The sequence below is a fragment of the Macaca nemestrina genome, chromosome 7 (assembly GCF_043159975.1).
Source record: "Macaca nemestrina isolate mMacNem1 chromosome 7, mMacNem.hap1, whole genome shotgun sequence".
Lineage (NCBI taxonomy): Eukaryota > Metazoa > Chordata > Mammalia > Primates > Cercopithecidae > Macaca > Macaca nemestrina.
In genome coordinates, this window is record NC_092131.1 from 31,418,529 (window position 1) to 31,439,545 (window position 21,017).

Here is a 21,017-nt window from a genome sequence, read left to right on the forward strand (position 1 = left end):
TTTCTAGGTGTCGGATCCGAGGCTAGCCACCAACTCTGATATTTGAGAACATTAAGGTCTGCCTCCCATCCCTAGACCTCAGAGTGGATGCTGCCGGTGCCTGTGGGAGGGAGGCAGGTACTGGTAGAACCTGACCTAGACTTCTCTGTGACCTTAAGGCGGAGGGGTAACCACCGCCATCAGCTCTCTTTGATCCTGTGCTTCCCTGGGAGAAGGAAATCCCAGGGGCATCCCCCTCAGCTGCTCACGAACAGCTGCAGGGAGGAGGGAAGCCCTGCCATGGACTCAGGGAGGGGGTTGCTAAGCTCAGACAAATAGCTCTCAGGGACCTGTGGCCTCAGAGGCTGCTGGCTAATGACAGAGCTCAAGTGGTACCACTCTATGCATCTGGTGTGAAAGGGCTGGGGTGATGGTCACTCAGTTCCACTCCCTTATTTACTCACCCCTGGAGACAGGGACCATCCCTTTCATCTCTGTGTTGCCCAGGGTCCTCTGCCCTCCCGATGCTCCCCTCACCATGAGCTGGATGATCTCATTCATGCCACTGGCTTCCACTATCACTTAATTGGCAATGATCTGCAGCCCGTGCCCATGCCCTTAGAGCCACCTGCCTGCTCATGTGTCTACCTGGATGTCCCCTGGGCCCTCCTCTTTCTCAAACTGAACCCATCCTCATCCAACCTGTTCCTCTTACTGTATCCCTTGTCTCATCAATGGGATGACTAGCCACCTGCAACCTGTCAGAAATGAAGGGGCCTCCTGGATTTTTCCATATCTACCCCTAAGATTCCTTTCATCTTACTTCCTGATACCTCCTCCCTCCCTCCCTTCTGCAACAGTCCTAGTTTCACACTCATCACCCCTTCTGACTACTGTCATGCACTAGCCTGTCTCCATTTCCCTTTCCAATCTATCCTTCACACTGCCTCCTGGAGGTCGGTTAATAACTTTCCCAGGCAAGTTTACCGGTTCTCTGGCTCATCGTAGTACATAGAGCACACCTGTCTACACATCATCCCAAAAGTCCACTAACTGGCAGGACAGGAGTGGGAACTGTCTCAGAGAATGAGGAAAGTAGAAACCTAGGTAGCTAAAGCAAGGGATCCAGATAAGAAATAAGCTAGCCACACTGCAAAACCTCAGAAAGTGTCAGGCATTGAAGACTCAATATACAGCGGCATCAGGAGCTAGAAGACAAAGCTGCAATGGTGTCCAAATTCTGAGGGACAATTATTTTCTTTTCTTTCTTTTCTTTCTTTCTTTTTTTTTTTTTGTGAGATCGAGTTTCGCTCTTGTTACCCAGGCTGGAGTGCAGTGGTGTGATCTCGGCTCACTGCAACCTTGGCCTCCCAGATTCAAGCGATTATCCTGCCTCAGCCTCCCGAGTAGCTGGGACTACAGGCGTGCACCACCAAGTCCAGCTAATTTTGTATTTTTAGTAGAGACAAGGTTTCTCCAGGTTGGTCAGGCTGGTCTCGAACTCCTGACTTCAGGTGATCCGCCCACCTCAGCCTCCCAAAGTGCTGGGATTACAGGCGTGAGCCACTGCGCCTGTCCAAGGACAATTATTTTCAACTAGAATTCTGTACCAAACCAAGACATGAATCTAATGTGAAGGTTGGAGGATGGAATAGAGGCATTTCCACATATACAAGGTATTGCCAATTTTACCTCTCCTGTACCTTTTGAGGGCGCCCATGAACTACGTGCTTTCCCCAGAGAAGGAGTGAACCAAAAAAAAAAGGAAGAGGTAGGATCCAGAAAACAGGGAATACAACCCACGAGAAAAGTCAAGGACATGTCAAGAAGGAAATGGCAATAGGCAAAATAGATTATTTTGTGAATATAACCATATTAGGACAGTGGGATTTTGTGTGTGTGTGTGTGTGTGTGTGTGTTGGGATGGGTTGTGTAACTGGAGCTAACTCGTCTTCCATAACAGAAAGTCAAGAAAGAAGGTAAAAATTGCTGTCAGCAAATATAGCTATAAAATCACAATATTACTAAATGATAGAAGAAGAGATTTTTTTAAATGGTTAACTCTGGATTGGAGTGGGAGGAGAATGGGTAGTGCCAGTGACTGCGATCTTTCATTATACAACATATATATAAAAAAATATATATTTATATAAACATATATGTATGTTTTTTGTTGGTTTTTTTCTTTTTGAGACAGAGTCTCTTTCTGTCGCCCAGGCTGGAGTGCAGTGGCACAGTCTTGGCTCACCGCAGCCTCTGCCTCCCAGGTTCAAGCAATTCTCCTGCCTCAGCCTCCCAAGTAGCTGGGATCACATGCACCCGCCACCACACCCGGCTAATTTTTGTATTTTTAGAAGCAACGAGGTTTTACCATGTTGGCCAGGCTGGTCTCAAACTCCTGGTGATCCGCCTGCCTCAGCCTCCCAAATTGCTGGGATTACAGGTGTGAGCCACTGTGCCCGGCCTAAAAGTTATGTTTCTTTTATACTCTTTAAACTATTTGCATACCTTATTTTGAAAAGAATTAGAAATAAATTTAAAGTATAAATTTAAGAAATTCTCCAACTGTTGTCCCCCAGAGCAGGGAACAAAATCTAAACTCCAGGGCAAAGCCTACCGGGCCCTTTATGATCTGACCATTTCCAACTTGTCCATCCTAATCCCTTCTCACTGAGGCCTCCAGTTCGTAGGCTCCAGCAGACCTGAACTATCAGTAAGTATAATAGTTCATGGATCTCATGGAGCCCCCAGCCCTCCCATGCCTCCCTCTACCTGAAACTCCTCATGTGGTCCACCTGGCCAGCTCCTCGTTGGAGCCACAGCTCTCACATGGCCTCCTTGGTGACACTTTCTTCCCTTGTGCCCCAGACAGGCTCACATGTTTCTCCCCACCACCCCATCCCCACACTGAAAGCAGCTACCTTAGTGTTTCCTAATCACATTTGTACCTGTGGGCCTCCCTTCTGAACTGCGTACTTTTTGGGAATGGAGATTATTATGTTTTTCATTTCTGTATCTCAAGTACAGTATCTCAATCCTGGTACCTGATTAATATCTGTTGAATAGATAATGAATGCAAATGAATCAAAAGCAAGAGCCCCCACCCAGAGAATCCTAGAATTCCACAACAGTGACCTTTCAGCTACCAAATGCAATTGTCTCCTCTTGGTCTTTCTCCTCCTGGTCCTTCCTGAAGCAGCAGACACCCATTGCCACCCTCTTAAAACAGACTATTTGGTTAGATTTCATCTCCCTTCTCTCTGCAGGGACTCTTGCAACATCTCTGACCACTTCTATATGTATTTCATCAACTCTGGGGTGCTTGCTTTCTTTTGTTTTTTTAGTCGCCTGGTTTGTAATGAACTAAGATGCTTTCAATGGTAAGATGCATCAGTCAAGAAAGAAAAAAGAATCCACCAATTAGGCTCATGCCTGTAATCCCAGCACTTTGGGAGGCCACGGCCGGCAGATCACTTGAGCCCAGGTGTTCAAGACCAGCCTGGACAACACGATGAAATCCCATCTCGACTGTCCCCTCTCTCTTCCTCGGCGCTGCCTACGGAGGTGGCAGCCATCTCCTCCTCGAAGGCATCATGGCCGCCCTCAGACCCCTTGTGAAGCCCAAGATCGTCAAAAAAAGAACCAAGAAGTTCATCCGGCACCAGTCAGACCGATATGTCAAAATTAAGCGTAACTGGCGGAAACCCAGAGGCATTGACAACAGGGTTCGTAGAAGATTCAAGGGCCAGATCTTGATGCCCAACATTGGTTATGGGAGCAACAAAAAAACAAAGCACATGCTGCCCAGTGGCTTCCGGAAGTTCCTGGTCCACAACGTCAAGGAGTTGGAAGTGCTGCTGATGTGCAACAAATCTTACTGTGCCGAGATTGCTCACAATGTTTCTTCCAAGAACCGCAAAGCCATCGTGGAAAGAGCTGCCCAGCTGGCCATCAGAGTCACCAACCCCAACGCCAGGCTGCGCAGTGAAGAAAATGAGTAGACAGCTCATGTGCACGTTTTCTGTTTAAATAAATGTAAAAACTGCCATCTGGCATCTTCCTTCAAAAAAAAAAAAAAAAAAAAAAAAAGAAATCCCATCTCTACCAAAAATACAAAAAATTAGCCAAACCTGGTGGCGTGCCCCTGTGGTACCAGCTACTTTGGAGGCTGAGGTGGGAGGATCGCTTGAGCCCAGGGAGGTTGAGGCGGCAGCAAGCCAAGATTGTGCCACTGCACTTCGGCCTGGGCGACAGAGTGAGACCCAGTCTCAAAAAAAAAAAAAAGAGCTTTTTTCCAGATTTTATTTGATCCCATAGCCTTCTTACACATACATAAGAGAAAACACAAGAAAAAGAGATTGGTTAAAATATTGTTAAAACATCTCAGTTAGAGTCTAACTCTCTTGATTCATTTTTGATCAGTCACTGTTTTCAGGTTTTTTTCACAGACTCATCCTCTCTACTATCAAGGGCTTTGTTAAGAAAATGTTCACTGTTGTTTCAGGTCACTGGCCCCTACTCTGCAACTTTTGAGGTGCATTTGAGAGCAGCGACAACCAGGGAACGGCTGTCACCTGGTCAATGGTAACTGTGACAGGCAGCCCAATTCAGAGATGTAACTTGGAGAAAATGTGTGTCTTAGAACTGATGAAATATGGCACTCCTCAGTCTCCTTTCAGGGCCCCTCCTATGCTCTTTCTGTTCAGCAGGGTCCCTCAACCCTTCTCCTTCTAAAGAGCTTTCACTAGAACAGCAGTTCTCAAATTTGAGCTTGCATGAAGCTCACCTGAAGGGCTGGTTAAATCAGATTGCTGGGCCTTGCCCCCCAGTCTTAGATTCAGTACGTCTGGGGTGGGGCCCAAAATTTGCATTTCTAAGAAGCTCCCAGGTGTAGCCTTTGCTGCTGGCCTGAGGGCCACACTTTGAGAACCACAGCCTAGAGGATCTCCTTAGACCTAAAACCCCACTCAAGATTTTGCTTCTGGGCTGTAATTCTAAACTCTCCAGGGTCTCTGTGAACTTATCAAACTCAGTATGTCCAAAACTTTACCCATTATCTCATGCTCCTTCCCACCCTGACTCCCCCAGCTAATGAAATTGTTCCTTCTGGGTATGTATGTTTCCCCCCAATGGCCTTGCCATCTCCCTAGTAGCCTAAATTAGAAATCTAAGAGTCCTCCTTCCCTCAGCGTCCACAATCCAGTCACTATCCTTTTAATACTGAACCCACTTTTTTCTTTTTTGGAGACAGAGTCTCACTCTGTTGCCCAGGCTGGAGTGCAATGGCCTGATCTCAGCTCACTACAACCTCTGCCTCCCAGGTTCCAGCGATTCTCCAGCCTCAGCCTCCCAAGTAGCTGTGATTATAGGTGTGCGCCACCAAACCTGACTAATTTTTGTATTTTTAGTATACGTGGGGTTTCACCATGTTGGTCAGACTGGTCTCAAACTCCTCACCTCAAGTGATCTGCCGCCTCAGCCTCCCAAAGTGCTGGGATTACAGGCGTGAGCCACCGTGCCCGGCCTGAATCCACTTTGGAAAGTACCTCAAGCCTGACTTCTCCTTCTAGGCCTTTTGCCCCGATCTTGGTTTGGACGGCCCTAACTGCATTGTTAAAATTGCTTCCTGTGGCTGATGCGGTGGCTCACACTTGTAATCCCAGCACTTTGGGAGGCCAAGGCAGGTGGATCATGAGGTCAGGAGTTTAAGACCAGCCTGGCCAACAGAGTGAAACCCCCTTCCTACTTAAAATACAAAAATTAGCCAGGTATGGTGGCATGCACCTGTAGTCCCAGCTTCTTGGGAGGCTGAGGCAGGAGAATCGCTTGAATCTGGGAGGTGGAGGTTGCGGTGACCCAAGACCATGACATTACACTCCAGCTTGGGTGACAGAGTGAGACTCCATCTCAAAAAAAAAAAAAATTGCTTCCTACTGGGCACAGTGGCTCACACCTGTAATCCCAGCACTTTGAGAGGCAAAGGTGGGAGGGTCATGAGGTCAGGAGTTCAAGACCAGCCTGGCCAACACAGTGAAACCCTGTCTCTACTAAAAATACAAAAAAAAAAAAAAAAATACACAAATATTAGCTGGGAGTGGTGGTACACACCTGTAATCCCAGCTGCTGGGGAGGCTAAGGCAGGAGAATCGCCTGAACCCAGGAGGCAGAGGTTGCAGTGAACCGAGATTGCACCACTGCACTCCAGCCTGGGCAACATAGCAAGACTCTGTCTCAAAAATAAATAAATAAAATAAAATTGTTTCCTCACTGGGCTCCCAGCCCCTAGCATCTACTGCTTCCACATCATCATTCCTATTGTTGTCTGAATTATCTTGCTGAAAGGAGATCTGATTAATTCCCTGCTCAGAAGCCTTCAATGAATTCCCATTGCCAAGCATAACTAACAAAACAAATACTATTTATTTCATGTGCCAGGCACTCAGTTACATCCTCACATGCATGTCTCATTTCATTTTTGCAACAACACTGTAGGGGCAGGAACTATTTATTAGCCACATTTTACTGATACGGACATTAAGACTCAGAAAAGCTAAGTCACTTGCCCAAGGTGATACAACTAAGAAATTGTGAAGCTGAGATTCTAAGCCTGGTTAAATAGCCCTCAAATCTTAAATATGACGCCTTACTTAGTGTTCCTTACCACGACCTGTGAAGCCCGGTGCAGTCCAGTCTCATGCTGTTTTTCCAGCCCATCATCCACCACTGAGCCCCCTCCTCTCTTGCTGCCAAGCATGTTTACCTTCCACTCTTGAGAAAGTGTCCCTTCTTCCAGGAAGCCCTCCCTGCCCTCCAGAAGGTATGAACCTTCTCTGAACTCTATGTGTCACCTAAGTCACAGGCTGACCACATTCTGACTTGCACCCTGGCTGTGTCTCCAGAAAGAGGAATTGTGATTTGTTCTGTCATTTGCCAGTGCCCTGCAGACAGCTAACATTTTGTGGGTTTAATGGGCTCTTGTTATATAGATGAGGAAACTGAGGCCAGAGGAACTCAGTCCTTGCTTGCCCAATGTCAGCCAGTTGGCTAGTGACTGGGCTGGGACCAGCACCTAGCTCCCGACTCCTGCCGACTCCTGCCCTTGTCTCTACACCCCTATCTTGTGTCTCCCGAGATCCGGGATCTGGATCCGCCAGCTGCATTCTCTGGGACAAAAGACCTGGAGGCGACCCAAGGTGGAATAACCCATCAATCACCCCCCTTCCTCTCTCCTAGGGGAGTTTTCTTCCAAGCCTGCATCTGGGCCCCAGGTGAATGGAGGAAGCACTGTGCCAGGCCTCTTTCTTACTTGTTCCTTTTTGTTTTAAGTTAGAGACCCAGGAGTTGCTCAAAGGACTCCCAGTGGCCTGTGCAAAGTTGGCCATCTACCCTGGGAACTCAAGAAGTGCAGACTGGCTTTACCTAACCGCACAGCCCCTCATGGCCATGTATTGTATGTTAGTCAATGGCTGCTACTCTACCTAGGAAAAAACCCAAGTGCACCACTCACCATGGCCCCTGGACTTTGTGCATCCTCTCCAGCCCCTTCCACTTCGTCTTTGCTCACTGACACTAGTCATGTTGGTCCTGCTGTCCTGAAACACACTGGCTTTTTCCTCTGCCTGGAATGCTGGTCCCAGGATTCCTTGATGAGCTTCGGCTTACTTTAAAAGTTGCCTTATTAGCACAGCCTTCCCTAATCCTCTTTCAAAATGAGACCCCCTTTCTCAATCACTCCCTGGTCTCATCATTGTTTTTTCTCCTTCATAACACCTGTCTCAGTCTGTCACCATGATTCATTATTTATCGTATTTATTGTCAACTTTCCCCCCTACAATGCAAGCCCACTAGGGTGGGGGCCATAGGACTGCTTGAGCCCAGGAGTTCGAGACCAGTGTAGGCAACGTAGAGAGACTCCATCTCTACAGTTTTTTTTTTTTTTTTTTTTAATAAATTAGCCGGGCATGGTGCTGCATGCCTGTAATCCCAGCTCCTGAGAAGGCTGAGGCAGGACCCCAGGAGTTTGAGGCTACAGTAAGCCATGATCATGTCTCTGCACTGAGCCTGGGCAACAGAGCAAGACCCTGTGCCAAGAATAAAAAAAAAGAAAAAAAGAGAGAGAAAATTGCTTATGATTTGAGTCTTTACAAGGTCTCACATCAGAGGTGCTATTAAGTCAATCACTTTGTACTGAACAACAATCTACAATTTGGGAAGACACATGGCCCTAAGAATACCTCAATCAATGCTACTTGCCTGAGTGAATCACTAACAAAGGGAGTAAATAAAAATACACTTTTTTTTCTTTTTCTTTTTTTTTTTTTTTTGAGACGGAGTCTTCCTCTGTCACCCAGGCTGGAGTGCAGTGTGTGATCTTGGCTCACTGCAACTTCTGCCTCCCGGGTTCAAACAATTCTTGTGCCTCAGCCTCCCAGGTAGCTGGGATTACAGGCATGTGCCACCATACCAAGCTAGGTTCTGTATTTTTAGTAGAGATGGGGTTTCACCGTGTTGGCCAGCTGGTCTCCAACTCCTGGCCTCAAGTGATCCACCTGCCTCAGCCTCCCAAAGTGCTGGGATTACAGGCATAAGCCACCGTGCCTGGCCTGGGAGTAAAGAAATTTAACACAAATTTAGTTATTCCCAGGAAAATAATCTTACAAGTGTTGGGTATCAAAAGCAGTATGTACCTGATACATTGTGGATATCCTGATCATAAGTCAACACAAATAAAGAAAGAACTCCCCTAATGGTGTAGGACGTATACTTATGGCTTAAAATAAAAAAATTTTAGGGATAGCAGCACATACATTCTCATAAAATTTCAATTAACTGATGGAAATGAAGGCAGCACACTGAAACACCGTGTTAAATGACTCAAAAAACTCTAGAGAAGGAAAACAAAGACATTTGTATCAAAGATTCATTTGATAAGCCTTCCTTCACAAAATATGTGTAGAAAAACAACTTTTCAAAAATAATATGTTGTTTTCCATAAGGTAATTTAAAATATACAAGCGTAACTAAGTAATATATTGTTATAAGCAGACATTTGACTATTTTACCTAGATCCCTTGAAGTTTGCATACATGCAAACTGGCCCAACTTCTTCAGTTTGTCCTCCCTGGGAAATGGGAGATCACTTTGTTTGGGGATTGCATTGTATTTGGACACATTGAGAACCTCCTACATGCCAGGTACTGTGAGAAGACATGGGGTTAAGTGAAAATCAAAGTAAATGTGGGCTGGGCACAGTGGCTCACATCTGTAATCCCAGCACTTTTGGAGGCTGGCAGATCACTTGAGACCAGCCTGGCCAACATGGTAAAACCTCGTCTCTACTTAAAAACACACACACACAAAATTAGCCAGGTGTGGTGGCGTGCACCTGGAATCCCAGCTACTTGGAAGGTTGAGGCAGGAGAATCACTTGGACCTGGGAGGCAGAGGTTGCAGTGAGCCGAGATTGCGTCATTGCACTCCAGCCTGGGCAACAAGAGGGATACTCGGTCTTAAAAAAAGAAAAAAAAAAAAAAAGTAAGTAAATGTAACCCTGTGCCTTAGGAGCTTACAATCTTCTTGGGGTATCAGACAAAAAAAGGCAATAACCATACAGTGGGATAAGGGTGGTGTGATAGGCAAACCTTTTCAGGGCATCCAGGAGGAATGAGAGGAGAGAATCAGAGAAGGCTTCCTGGAGGAAATGCCCACTAACTGGAGACCTAAGGGACACAAGCTGGGAGTAGAGGTTGGGAGTAGGTGCAACAGAGAGAAGAGTGTATACAAAGTCTAGAAATTGAAAGCATGGAATAAAATCTGAGAACTAGAAAACAGAGCAATCAGGGTGACCACAGCGTGCAAAAGAGAGTGTCATGAGACGTGGGGCAATCCCAGAGGGCGTCCTCAGCCATGTTCTGGAGCTTCGATTCTCCCCACAAGAAAGAAGGGAGACATGGTCATATGTGTGTCCAGGCTGGGAAAGGCTGAGCCTGGTAGCAGGGAGAACAGGTAGGAAGCGGTGGGAGTCAGTAGTGGCCTGCGCTGAAGCAGGAGAAAGAAGACAAACTGCTGGGTCAAGTGATCTGAAGGAGGGAGAATGAACAGGACTTGGCCACTGGGATGTTAGTTTGGGGTGGGGGTTGGTGGGCGCTGGGACAGGAAGCAGAGTTAAAGGTAAGACCCAGGTGTCTGACTTGAACACGGAGGGCTGATGCAGGCACTGTATTGGGAACACAAGGAGAAATGGTGATGGAAGGAAAACCGCTTCTGTTTAAGACTTCGTGCAACTGGGGTGCTTCTGGGACATCCAAGTGGAAATGTTCATTAGGTGTGAAAGAAATGGAGCTTGGGGAAGAGGATGACAGCAAGACCTATGGAATTAGCATTCATCCTGATTTCAGAGACAACAGAAGCCATGGATATGAGAAGGAAGATGCTGGGCACAGAAGCTGGGTCAAGAACTGAGAGGAGGAAGAGAGGAAGAATCAGAGTTGAAGGTAGAGGTAATATATATATTACAAGATTGGAGATACTAGAGATAGTTGAATGCTGATGGAAGGAAGGAAGGAAGGAAGGAAGGAAGGAAGGAAGGAAGGAAGACTTTAGAAAATGAGCAGGGGAAGACAAACGAGAGGAGGTAATAGGCGAGAGGGTCTCAGGAGGAGGGAAGGAGGTAGGATTCAAAGCCCTAGAAGAGCTGAGCCTGGGGTAGGAGACATCTCTTCCAGCAGTGAGTGAGTTGCAAGAAATAGCTGCGGAATCAGTGAACGGAAGCAGCTGCGGACAGGGAAGAGAGCGCCTTGGTTTGGCAGCAGGAAGCTGAGGGAGTTCTAGTTTCTCAATAAAACAGGAGGCAGAGTCATTGCTGAGACAGACACCGGGTGACAGGGTCAAGGTTATTACAAAGGTTTTCATTACGGTGGAGTCAGTGTCACTTAGCCCTAAGTCCCAGAAGCAGCTGACTTTGCCAGCCACAGAAAGTGGCTCCATCTCTCAGAGGCACTCCTATCGCCTAAATTCAGGAACCTGATGTATAAACTCAGGGATGCGGTCCAAAGAGAGCACACGTACAAGGAGAAATTGATCTGTTTGCCTGACCTGCAAATTCACTCCTTGCAGAAGACCTGCAGGGGAACTAGATCCTAACCAGAAAGATATTAATCAGATAAACGGAATGTTTAATCACATCAGGCTGTCCCTAGGCTAAGACTCCCCTTTCCTGGGAGTGGTGGCTTTGCCTAAGTATGTCTGTTTTTTTCTATGCCTCCAGGGCTGGCCAATCCTTGTTAATTGGCACTTTTTTTTTCTTTAGATATGCTAGTAAATGCAATCAGGTTGAGTTCTATCTCATCTGACTATCTCATCTATCTCATCTGACCTGTTCCTTCAGGAAGGTGCCTTCATCTGTCTATGAGCTCATTTATTCTCAGTGAGTGTCGTCATACTCAGTGAGTGTCATCATAGCCCCCAGTGACCAAAAAAAACAAAAACAAAAACAAAAAACCCTCCCTTTCATAGCATAGAACTGGGCAGGGCTGGAATAAACACTAACATGCACTACTGGGAGTTGATTATAGGTCTCTGAGAGCCAGGGGACTGAATCTGCCTAGTTCAATGCAGTGCAGAGGAGTGTTTCAGGTTTTGTGGATCAGGCCATCTCTATTGCAACTATTCAGCTCTGCTGTTGTAATGCTCAAGCAGCCACAGACAATATGCAAACAAATAGGTGTGGCTGTGTTCCAACAAAACTTGATTTATACAACCAAGGGTGGCCAGCTTGCAGGCTGTAGTTTGCCCATCTTCCCCCTCTTCCCTCCCACCACCATTGTACTACCAGCCAAGAACATGGTAAGGGCTCAATAAAGATGGGTGGGCTGGGCGCAGTGGCCCATGCATGTAATCCCAACACTTTGGGAGGCTGAGGTGGGTGGATCACTTGAGATCAAGAGTTGGAGACCAGCCTGGCCAACATGGCGAAACCCCGTCTCTACTGAAAATACAAAAATTAGCCAGGTGTGGTGGTACACGCCTGTAATCCCAGCTACCTTGGGAGGCTGTGGCAGGAGAATTGCTTGAGCCTGGGAGGCGGAGGTTGCAGTGAGCCAGGATTACTCCACTGAACTCCAGCCTGGGCAACAGAGTAAGACTCTGTCCAAAAAGAAAAAAAAAAAAGATTGGTGGAGAAGGAATGACTCTGTCTTAGTCTTTTTCCCTGAATCTATCATGACATCCTTGTTTCTGCAAAATATCCCCCCATATTAGTACAACCATTGGATTGAGCAGAAGGAAGTGATCTAAACAAGAGGTAAAGTGTGAGGTAACATGACTAACATGATTTGCAGAGCTTTTCTTTCTTTCTTTCTTTTTCTTTTTCTTTTTTGAGACAGAGTTTCGCTCTTGTTGCCCAGGCTGGAGTGCAATGGCAAGATCTCACTGCAACCTCCACCTCCCTGGTTCAAGCAATTCTGTCTCAGCCTCTCGAGTAGCTGGGAATACAGGCATGCACCACCATGCCCAGCTAGAGACAGGGTTTCATCATATTGGCCACGCTGGTCCTGAACGCCTGACCTTAGGTAATCCACCTGCCTTGGCCTCCCAAAGTGCTGGGATTACAGGTGTGAGCCACAGTACCGGGCCGCTTTTTTTTTGTTGGTTTTTTTTTTGTTTGTTTGTTTGTTTTTGTTTTTAAAGAAACTCCAGCTCTGTTGCCCAAGCTGGAGTGTAGTAGCAGGATCATAGCTCACTGCAGCCTCCAAACTCCTGGGCTCAAGCAATCCTCCCACTTCAGCCTCCCAAGAAGCTGGGATTACAGGCACGAGCCACCATACCCAGCTAAGTTTTAAAAAATTTATTGTAGAGATGGGGTCTCGCTTTGTTACACAGGCTGGGCTGGGCTGGAACTCCTGGCTTCAAGGGATCCTCCTGCCTCAGCTCCCAAAGTGCTGCCATTACAGGCAGGAGCCACCACATCTGGCCCAATTTTCAGAGCTTTCCAAGAATTTACAGGCACTCGTGAATGGATCATTCCATGACTTAAGCCCTCTGTCCACATAATAGGACTTTAAAAAAAAAAGTGGCCTGAATATTAGGTGCTTAGGAGACTGTCCTGGTTTGGAGAACAGTGCTACACCTGTAGACTCATGGGCACTAAGCAGTAGATTCCAGCTACTTGGGCCAGACGCAGCAGCTCCTCCCTCTAATCCTAAGCACTCTAAGGCTGGGGCAGGAGAATTGCTTGCGGCCAGGAGTTTGAGACCAGCCTGGGCAACAGAGCAAGGTCTCATCTCTACGAAAATAAAACAAAACAAAACAAAAAACACAACAGATTCCAGCTTCTTAGGGACAGAACCACGTCCCTTTCTCTCCTGTTCTGCCTCTGCACCTTACTCAGAGAGGGACTCAAAGAATGCTCACTGAGTTCTGAGTTTGTCTCTGTGGTTGTCCAATTCTAGGTCATTTTTCTCCTCTCTGTACTTTTCCCATTTTTCCAGATTTTCTACAGTTGCTACATTTAGAAACAACAAAATCTGAGTGGGCATGGTCTCATGCCTATAATCCCAGCACTTTGGGAGGCCAAGGCGGGAGGATCACTTGAGGTCAGGAGTTCAAGACCAGCCTGGCCAACATGATGAAATCCTGTCTCTACTAAAAATACAAAATTAGTTGGGCGTGGTGGTGCATGCTTGTAATTGGGAGCTTCTTGGGAGATTGAGCTGGGAAGTGGAGGTTGCAGTGAGCCGAGATCACTGCACTCCAGCCTGGGCAACAGAGCGAGACTGTCTCAAAAAAAAAACAAGAACAAAACCTAAATCTTCGTTAGAACAAAACCAAAGAGTTAATAAAATAACCAGAGCAATCTGTCAGCCTTGAGTTTACTTTTCCCTGTCCTGAATATAAACCTCTTTCTGGTTACAAACTTGAAACTCTCCTTGTGGAAAGAGAAGAGGCTGCAGCAGTTCATTTCCAACTGCGCAAATGCTGCTGTTTGTCTTTTGACTTCTACGAAGAGATCATTATCTTATTCACGGTAGCAAGTAATTAAGACTATTTACAAATCTTTCATTTGGACTCCTGACTTGCTGAGAACATTCGCAGACACCTGGGCAAGCATGCAATAGGATTTCTGAGTTTACACACATTCGCCTCTGCTTTCAAAAAATGTGATTCAAAACTCTCCAGCCCATCTAAGAACAACATGATGAGAAGAAAATGTGACTGCCTTCTAACAAGCAATTCTTCAAAAACTGACCTCAAAGAGTCTAAAATAATGGCAACCTCTCCAAGACCACCTTCCAATTTAGAAAGAAAAATGTTATCTTGGTAACTTCAACTGACTTAAACATTTTATGTTCCTCAAATATCTAATGATTTATATAAAAACCATCAGACTGGAGATTCTCATTCTTGGCTGAGGCAAGAGGCAGGTTCATCATGCAGTGTTTTTCAAATACGGAGATCCCAGGGCCTTCCCCGAGACTCAGACTCAGGGTGTATAAGGCGGGCAGAGATCAGGGTGCATTCATTTTTATATCGTGGAGGCCAGCACAGTGCCTGATACAGATGATGCTCAATAAATATTTGCTTGACAAAGATGGTAAAGGGGTCCTTCTGGGATAGTTAAGAAAACTGAGGTCTGGGGTTTCAGGAAGACTTGCTCTACTCTTCTGCATTGCTAGAATTTTTTTTTTTTTTTTTTTGAGACGGAGTCTCGATCTCCTGACCTCGTGATCCGCCCGTCTCAGCCTCCCAAAGTGCTGGGATTACAGGCTTGAGCCACCGCGCCCGGCCTGCATTGCTAGAATTTTTATCATGTTTATTTTTTTAAAACGGCTCATTTAAGAAATAAATCAATTTATGATCAGGCGTGGTGGCTCATGCCTGTAATCCCAGCACTTTGGGAGGCTGAGGCGGGTGGATCACTTGAGGTCAGGAGTTTGAGACCAGCCTAGCCAACATGGTGAAACCACATCTCTACTAAAAACACAAAAAATTAGCTGGGTGTTGTGGCTGGCACCTGCAATCTCAGCTACTTGGGAGGCTGAGGCAGGAGAATCGCTTGAACCCAGCAGGCAGAGGTTGCAGTGAGCCGAGATCACGCCACTGCACTCCAGCCTGGGTGACAGAGTGAGACTCCATCTCAAAAAAAAAAAAAAAAAAAAAAAAAAATTAAAAAGAAATATATAACTAAAATAGCTAAAATAATCTGAGTCCTGTTAGAGCAAAACAATTATTGTTTTATTTAAATATATGTAGATTACAAAAGCCTATTCTATAAGATAAATGTGTTGTTTTCATAATATGTCTTAAGTTATATTGTTAAAGTGAAAATAATAATTACAAACATTTGTTTGGCACTTACTAGGTGCTAGGCAATATTCTAAGTGCTTTATATATATTAACTCACATAAGCTTCTTAATAGCTCTATGAGGTATGAACAATATCTCACTTTTTATTTTTATTTTTAAAATTTTTATTTATTTATTTTTGAGACAGAATCTTGCTCTGTTGCCCAGGCTGGAGTGCAGTGGCACCATCTCGGTTCACTGCACCCTCTGCCTCCTGGGTTTAAGCGATTCTCCTGCCTCAGCCTCTCAAGCAGCTGGGATTACAGGCACCTGCCACCATGCCTGGCTAATTCTTGAATTTTCAGTAGAGACAGGATTTCACCACGTTGGCCAGGCTGGTCTGGAATTCCTGGCCTCAAGTGATCCACCCTCCTCAGCTTCCCAAAATGCTGGGATTACAGGTGTGAGCCACCACGCCCAGCTGATATCTCACTTTTTAGATGAAGTAACTGAAGCACAGAGAGAAACAAGCAGCATGCCCAAGGTGCAGCTGTAAGGGGAAGATGGAACTCTCTGACCAGAAGCCCTGGTGGTTAGCCAATGCACCACACCATCTCAACTCATATGTGGAACTGGAAACATATCCAATCCTAATGTCCTCAATTGGTTTCATAAATAGATTGCCATCTGAAGAAACTTAAACACATATATATTTGTTGAATAAACAGAATCATCCCGGGGAAGCTCAGCCTGCCTCTTCTAAAAGAGAAATGAATGGGGTGGGTACATTCTGGGGAGAGCCAGGCAGGGCCCTGAAAAGAGATCTGATGCAGGGGCAGGATGGGTGGTTCCTGGGTGTTCTCCAGTTTGGTCTGCAGTTTCTGTGCCAGTTGGATGGCACCAGCTCATCGCAATGACCTGCATGAGTAGGGATTTTGTGTATCCTATCACCAGCACCTACAGCCTGGCCTGGTGCTTAGTAGGTGCTCAGCAGATACTTGACTAAACTGAATGAAAGCGCTGTATCCAGGGCCTGATGCAATTAAGAATCACAGCTATCAGCAAGGCATGGTGGCTCAGGCCTGTAATCCCAGAACTTTTGGAGGCCAAAGTGGGCCCAAGTGGATCACTTGAGTCCAGGTGTTTGAGACCAGCCTTGGCAACATGGTGAGACACCATCTCTACTAAAAATAAAATGAACTGGGTGTGGTGGTGTGCACCAGTTGTCCCAGCAGTCTCTCTCTGCCATGAATTTGATAACAGCCTTGTTGGGGCAGGCCCACCATTCCCCCCAATTCACTTCATGGTGACTTTACAGAGCAACCCACCAGGGTTCTTACACTCCTTTGTTAGACTGATTCACTCTAATACCCACAGAAAGAGGCTGCCACCCCCATAGCCATTGGAATGTGACTCAGCCGATATGTAAATGTATTGAAAAAAAGCTTATGGGTGTGGTGGCAGCCACTGTAGTCCTAGCTACTTGAAAAGTTGAGGTGGTAGGATGGCTTGAGCCCAGGACTTCAATGCTGCAGTGTGCAATAAGCGTGCCTGTGAATAGCCACTGCACTCCAGCCTGGGCAATATAGCAAGACCCTCATCTCTCTCTCTTTTTGAGATGGAGTCTCACTCTGTTGCCCAGGCCGGAGTGCAGTGGCCCAATCTTGGCTCACTGCAACCTCTGCCTCCTGGGTTCAAGTGATTCTCCTGTCTCAGCCTTCCTGGTAGCTGAGATTACAGGCACTTGCCACCACACCCAGATGATTTTTTTTTTTTTTTTTTTGTATCTTTAGTAGAGACAGAGTTTCACCATGTTGGCCAAGCTGGTCTTGAACTCCTGACCTCAAGGCCCACCTTGGTCTCCCAAAGTGCTGGGATTACAGACGTGAGCCAGTGTGCCTGGCCCAAGACTCTCATCAAAAGAGAAGAGAAGAGAAGAGAAGAGAAGAGAAGAGAAGAGAAGAGAAGAGAAGAGAAGAGAAGAGAAGAGGGAGGAGAGAAGAGAAAAAGAAAAGATAGGTCAGACTGGGATCCAGACACAATGAGTTACTGTCCTGATTCCAACAGGCCTGAGTCTTCTACAATGAGAAAATACTCACATATTATTTGTTTTTTTGTTTGTTTCTGAGACAGGGTCTTGCTCTGTCTTCCAGGCTGGAGGGCAGTGGTGCCATCACAGGTCACTGCAGCCTCAGACTCTTGGGTTCAAATGATCCTCCCTCCTCAACCTCCCAAGTAGCGAGGACTAGAGGTGTGTGCCACCATGCATTAATTTAAAAAAAAAAAATTTAGTGTTGGGGTCTTACTGTCTTGCCCAGGCTGGTCTCAACTCCTGGCCTTGAGCTATCCTCTGGCCTTGGCCTCCCAGAGTGCTGGGATTACAGGCATGAGTCACGTCTGGCGTTTTACTTGTATAAGTAAGAAAGACAAAAACAAGGTGAGGGACTCTTCATATGTCCCACAAGTCTGGAATTGCAGGGCAAATTATGTTGTGTTTTTCCCCGGCACAAAATACACTTTTTGAGGGACACACATTTGACAGTGTACCCCACACCAGTGAGAAGCACCCAGGGTTTGGCATTCCTGTGGATTTTCTTTTGGTTTTCTGGGGCTCTGCATGGGGGAACTAAGGGGGTGGGGAACGCATGTCATCTCAACAACAGTCTTGCAGCTGTCCAGTCCCAGAACGAGAAGCCCTGAGCAAGGGAAAAGGCGCCCCACAGAAGTACTGCTCCAACAGCGCCCAGAACTGGCAGTTTCTGGGAATTCCTAGGGCTTCTGCTGGACCCGCAGGCAGGGCTGCCACCCCCCACCCCGCACCCAGGCTCCGCGAGGCCCACCACGCACCTTGGATGGTCCTCTTGAAGAAGGCTTTGCAAGCCTCACAGGAGGCGACGCCGTAGTGGTAGCCAGAGGCAATGTCCCCGCACACAAGGCACAGGCGCTTGGGGATGGCGTTGAGCATGTACTCGCACTTGATGGCCGAGTCTTCCATGATGCCGCTGGCACAGTCCTCGTAGCTCTTGCGGCATGGGGTGCCTCCCAGCCCGGCGCCTGCAAACATGGGTGGCGAGTCCAGACCGTTGGCGTGGGTGCCCAGGGCCAGGCCAAAGCCACCGCTGGCGTCGGACGAGCCACTGGGGCTGTGGTGGCTGAGGGCATCGATGCCCGAGGACGGGCTGGACGGCTCAGTCTTGATGAAGGAGCCGCAGCTGGAGCCCAGGTGCCTGTCGTCTGAGGACATCCTATTCAGCAGCCTGTGGACACAAATCGGGAAGTCAGCCCCAGCAAGATGCGGCGGGTGTGGCGGGCGGGTCCCACCCCGCAGGTAGGGTGGTTGGGAAGGGCTCTATGCTAAGGCTTTGGTGAGATAAAACAATGGTGGAGAAGGTCAACTGGTCTCCATTGGGCACAGCCGGCAGCAAGTTTCGGTCATTACCTCCAGAACCTTCTGAGGCCTCAAAGAAACTTTATTTTGATCAATAAACTTCAGTGAACCAGGTGTGGTGGCTCACACCTGTAAATCCCAGCACTTTGGGAGGCTGAGGGGGGAGGATCATCGCTTGAAGCCAGGAGTTTGAAACCAGCCTGGGCAACATAGGGAGACCCCATCTGTTAAAAAAAAAAAAAAAATTATCCTGGCATGATGATGTATGCCTGTAGTCCCAGCTACTCAGGAGCTGAGGAGGGAGGATTGCCCAGGAGTTTGAGGCTGCAGTGAGCTCTGATTGCACCCCTACATTCCAGCATGGGGGTGGTAGAGTAAGACCCTATCTCCAAAAAAAAAAAAAAAAAAAAAACCTTCAGATTAGGCACCCTAGTTCTTTGCAAAGTTCTGGTTTGAGGGTGACACAAGATGGAAACTATTCACCCAAAATGTTTGGCCAACCTTCCTGCACAACAATAATACACAATAATTACAATGTTATTTATTTATTTATTTATTTGAGATGGAGTCTCTCTCTGTTGCCCAGGCTGAAGTGCAATGGGCCAATCTCAGCTCACTGCAAGCTCCACCTCCCAGGTTCAAGCGATTGTCCCGCCTCAGCCTCCCAAGTAGCTGGATTACAGGCACCCACCATCATGCTCAGCTAATTTTTGTATTTTTAGTAGAGACAGAGTTTCACCATGTTGACCAGGCTGGTCTCGAACTCCTGACTTCAGGTGATCCACCCACCTTGGCCTCCCAAAGTGCTGGGATTACAGGTATGAGCCACCGCACCCGGCCAATGGCTGCAATTTAACAGTCCTGGCAGTCCAGCTTTGGCCCAGAGACTCTAAGTACAGTGGCTTGGAGCTTCCCTGGGACCCCTATCTTCACTAAGATCAGAACCAGAGGCAACAGGTCACTTGGCCAATTCAAGAAGGAATCTTGTGGCAAAGGTACCAGCCAGATTGGCTGCCCTCTGGGTTTTACAGCTGGTCCAGGCTTGGTATAAGAAGTCATCTCTGGAAGGTGGCTTCCAAAACCCCCTATTTCATTTCCCTTCTTAGACCCCGAGCAGACCAGCTTCTTCCCAGCCTGCCTGTCCCCCAAGAGACACGTCTCCAGTGGAAAGCTTGAGGGAGCATTCTAACCCCAACTCTGAGCATCCGCCAACTATTTCTACCCAGGAAGCCTCCCCGCCCACCCACAGAGTCCAGGTGAATTACCAGTGTGGCAAGATCACTGTGTGGGATAACAGAATGTTTCCTGTAAACCAAGCCCTTCTGCCCCGGCCACGCTGGTGGAGGAGAAGGTGGGCAAGCGTGTGCCCCTCCCACATACCAGCTCCCAGGATGAAGGGAGAGGACCTGTCCCTCTCCCAACATGGACAAGAAAGGCAGCTGAGCTCACACCTGAGGGATTAAGGTATGTGTTCAGGGACACCCAGCTGTGGGTCACATTCCAGCCAGGATTGAGTGTGAGGGCGGCCTGGGTGGTGTTGATCTGTCCCTGTCCTCGACAGGCTGCCTCACTCCCTGAGCCTCCTCTGTGGAGGTAGAGAGGAGGCTCCTGCTTATGCCTGGAGCAGGTGAAAGGAAAGAGGGAAAGGTCTTGGAGAGGAGCAAAGGATAGGGAGGTCATAGGACAGCCTGCCAATGGAAAGACAACTTATAGGTGCCAGGGAGGATCTCTCCCTCTTATCACACCCACAGAGCCCACTCGCATCTTGCAACCCATGGCCGAACAGCAATGCCACAAAATGTGTCTGTGCAACCTTATGATGGGGAGAGGCCTCCACTGTCCCTGGTCTCACTAATGATTAATACAAATTAACTCCTCCTGGCTGGGCGTGGTGGCTCATGCCTGTCATCCCAGCACTTTGGGAGGCCGAGGTGGGTGGATCACTTGAGGTCAGGAGTTCGAGACCAGCCTGGCCAACATGGTGAAACCCCACCTCTACAAAAAATACAAAAATTATCTGTGCATGGGCTGGGCACAGTGGCTCACGCCTATAATCCCAGCACTTTGGGAGGCCGAGGCGGGCGGATCACAAGGTCAGGAAATTGAGACCATCCTGGCTAACACGGTGAAACCGGGTCTCTACTAAAAATACAAAAAGTTAGCTGTAGTCCCAACTACTTGGGAGGTTGAGGCAGGAGAATAGCGTGAACCCAGGAGGTGGAGCTTGCAGTGAGCCAAAATCGCATCACTGCACTCCAGCCTGGGCAACAGAGCGAGACTCCACCTCAAAAAAAAAAAAAAAAAAAAAAGATCCGGGCATGGTGGCACCAGCCTGTAGTTTCAGCTACTCGGGAGGCTGAAGCACGAG

At 47.4% G+C, this 21,017-nt stretch overlaps 2 protein-coding genes across 5 annotated transcripts in view; one reads left to right on the top strand and one right to left on the bottom strand.

Moving 5' to 3' along the window:
• LOC105495866 (estrogen related receptor beta) overlaps window positions 1-21,017 on the bottom strand; it is a 190,746-nt gene that overhangs the window by 44,929 nt on the left and 124,800 nt on the right. For all 4 annotated transcript variants that reach the window (XM_011765751.3, XM_011765750.3, XM_011765752.3 and 1 more), the window contains one exon: window positions 18,109-18,518. In XM_011765751.3, coding sequence (XP_011764053.1) covers window positions 18,109-18,518 — 410 coding nt within the window. The remainder of the gene's footprint in view (window positions 1-18,108; window positions 18,519-21,017) is intronic.
• On the top strand, window positions 3,513-4,039 carry LOC105495865 (large ribosomal subunit protein eL32). The gene has a single exon (XM_011765749.3). The coding sequence runs from the start codon at window positions 3,573-3,575 to the stop codon at window positions 3,978-3,980; it is 408 nt and encodes a 135-aa protein (XP_011764051.1). The 5' UTR covers window positions 3,513-3,572; the 3' UTR covers window positions 3,981-4,039.

What these genes read in the sequence shown, in the direction of transcription:
- LOC105495865 (XM_011765749.3), top strand. Translation starts at nt 3,573, where the DNA reads ATGGCCGCCCTCAGACCCCTTGTGAAGCCCAAGATCGTCAAAAAAAGA.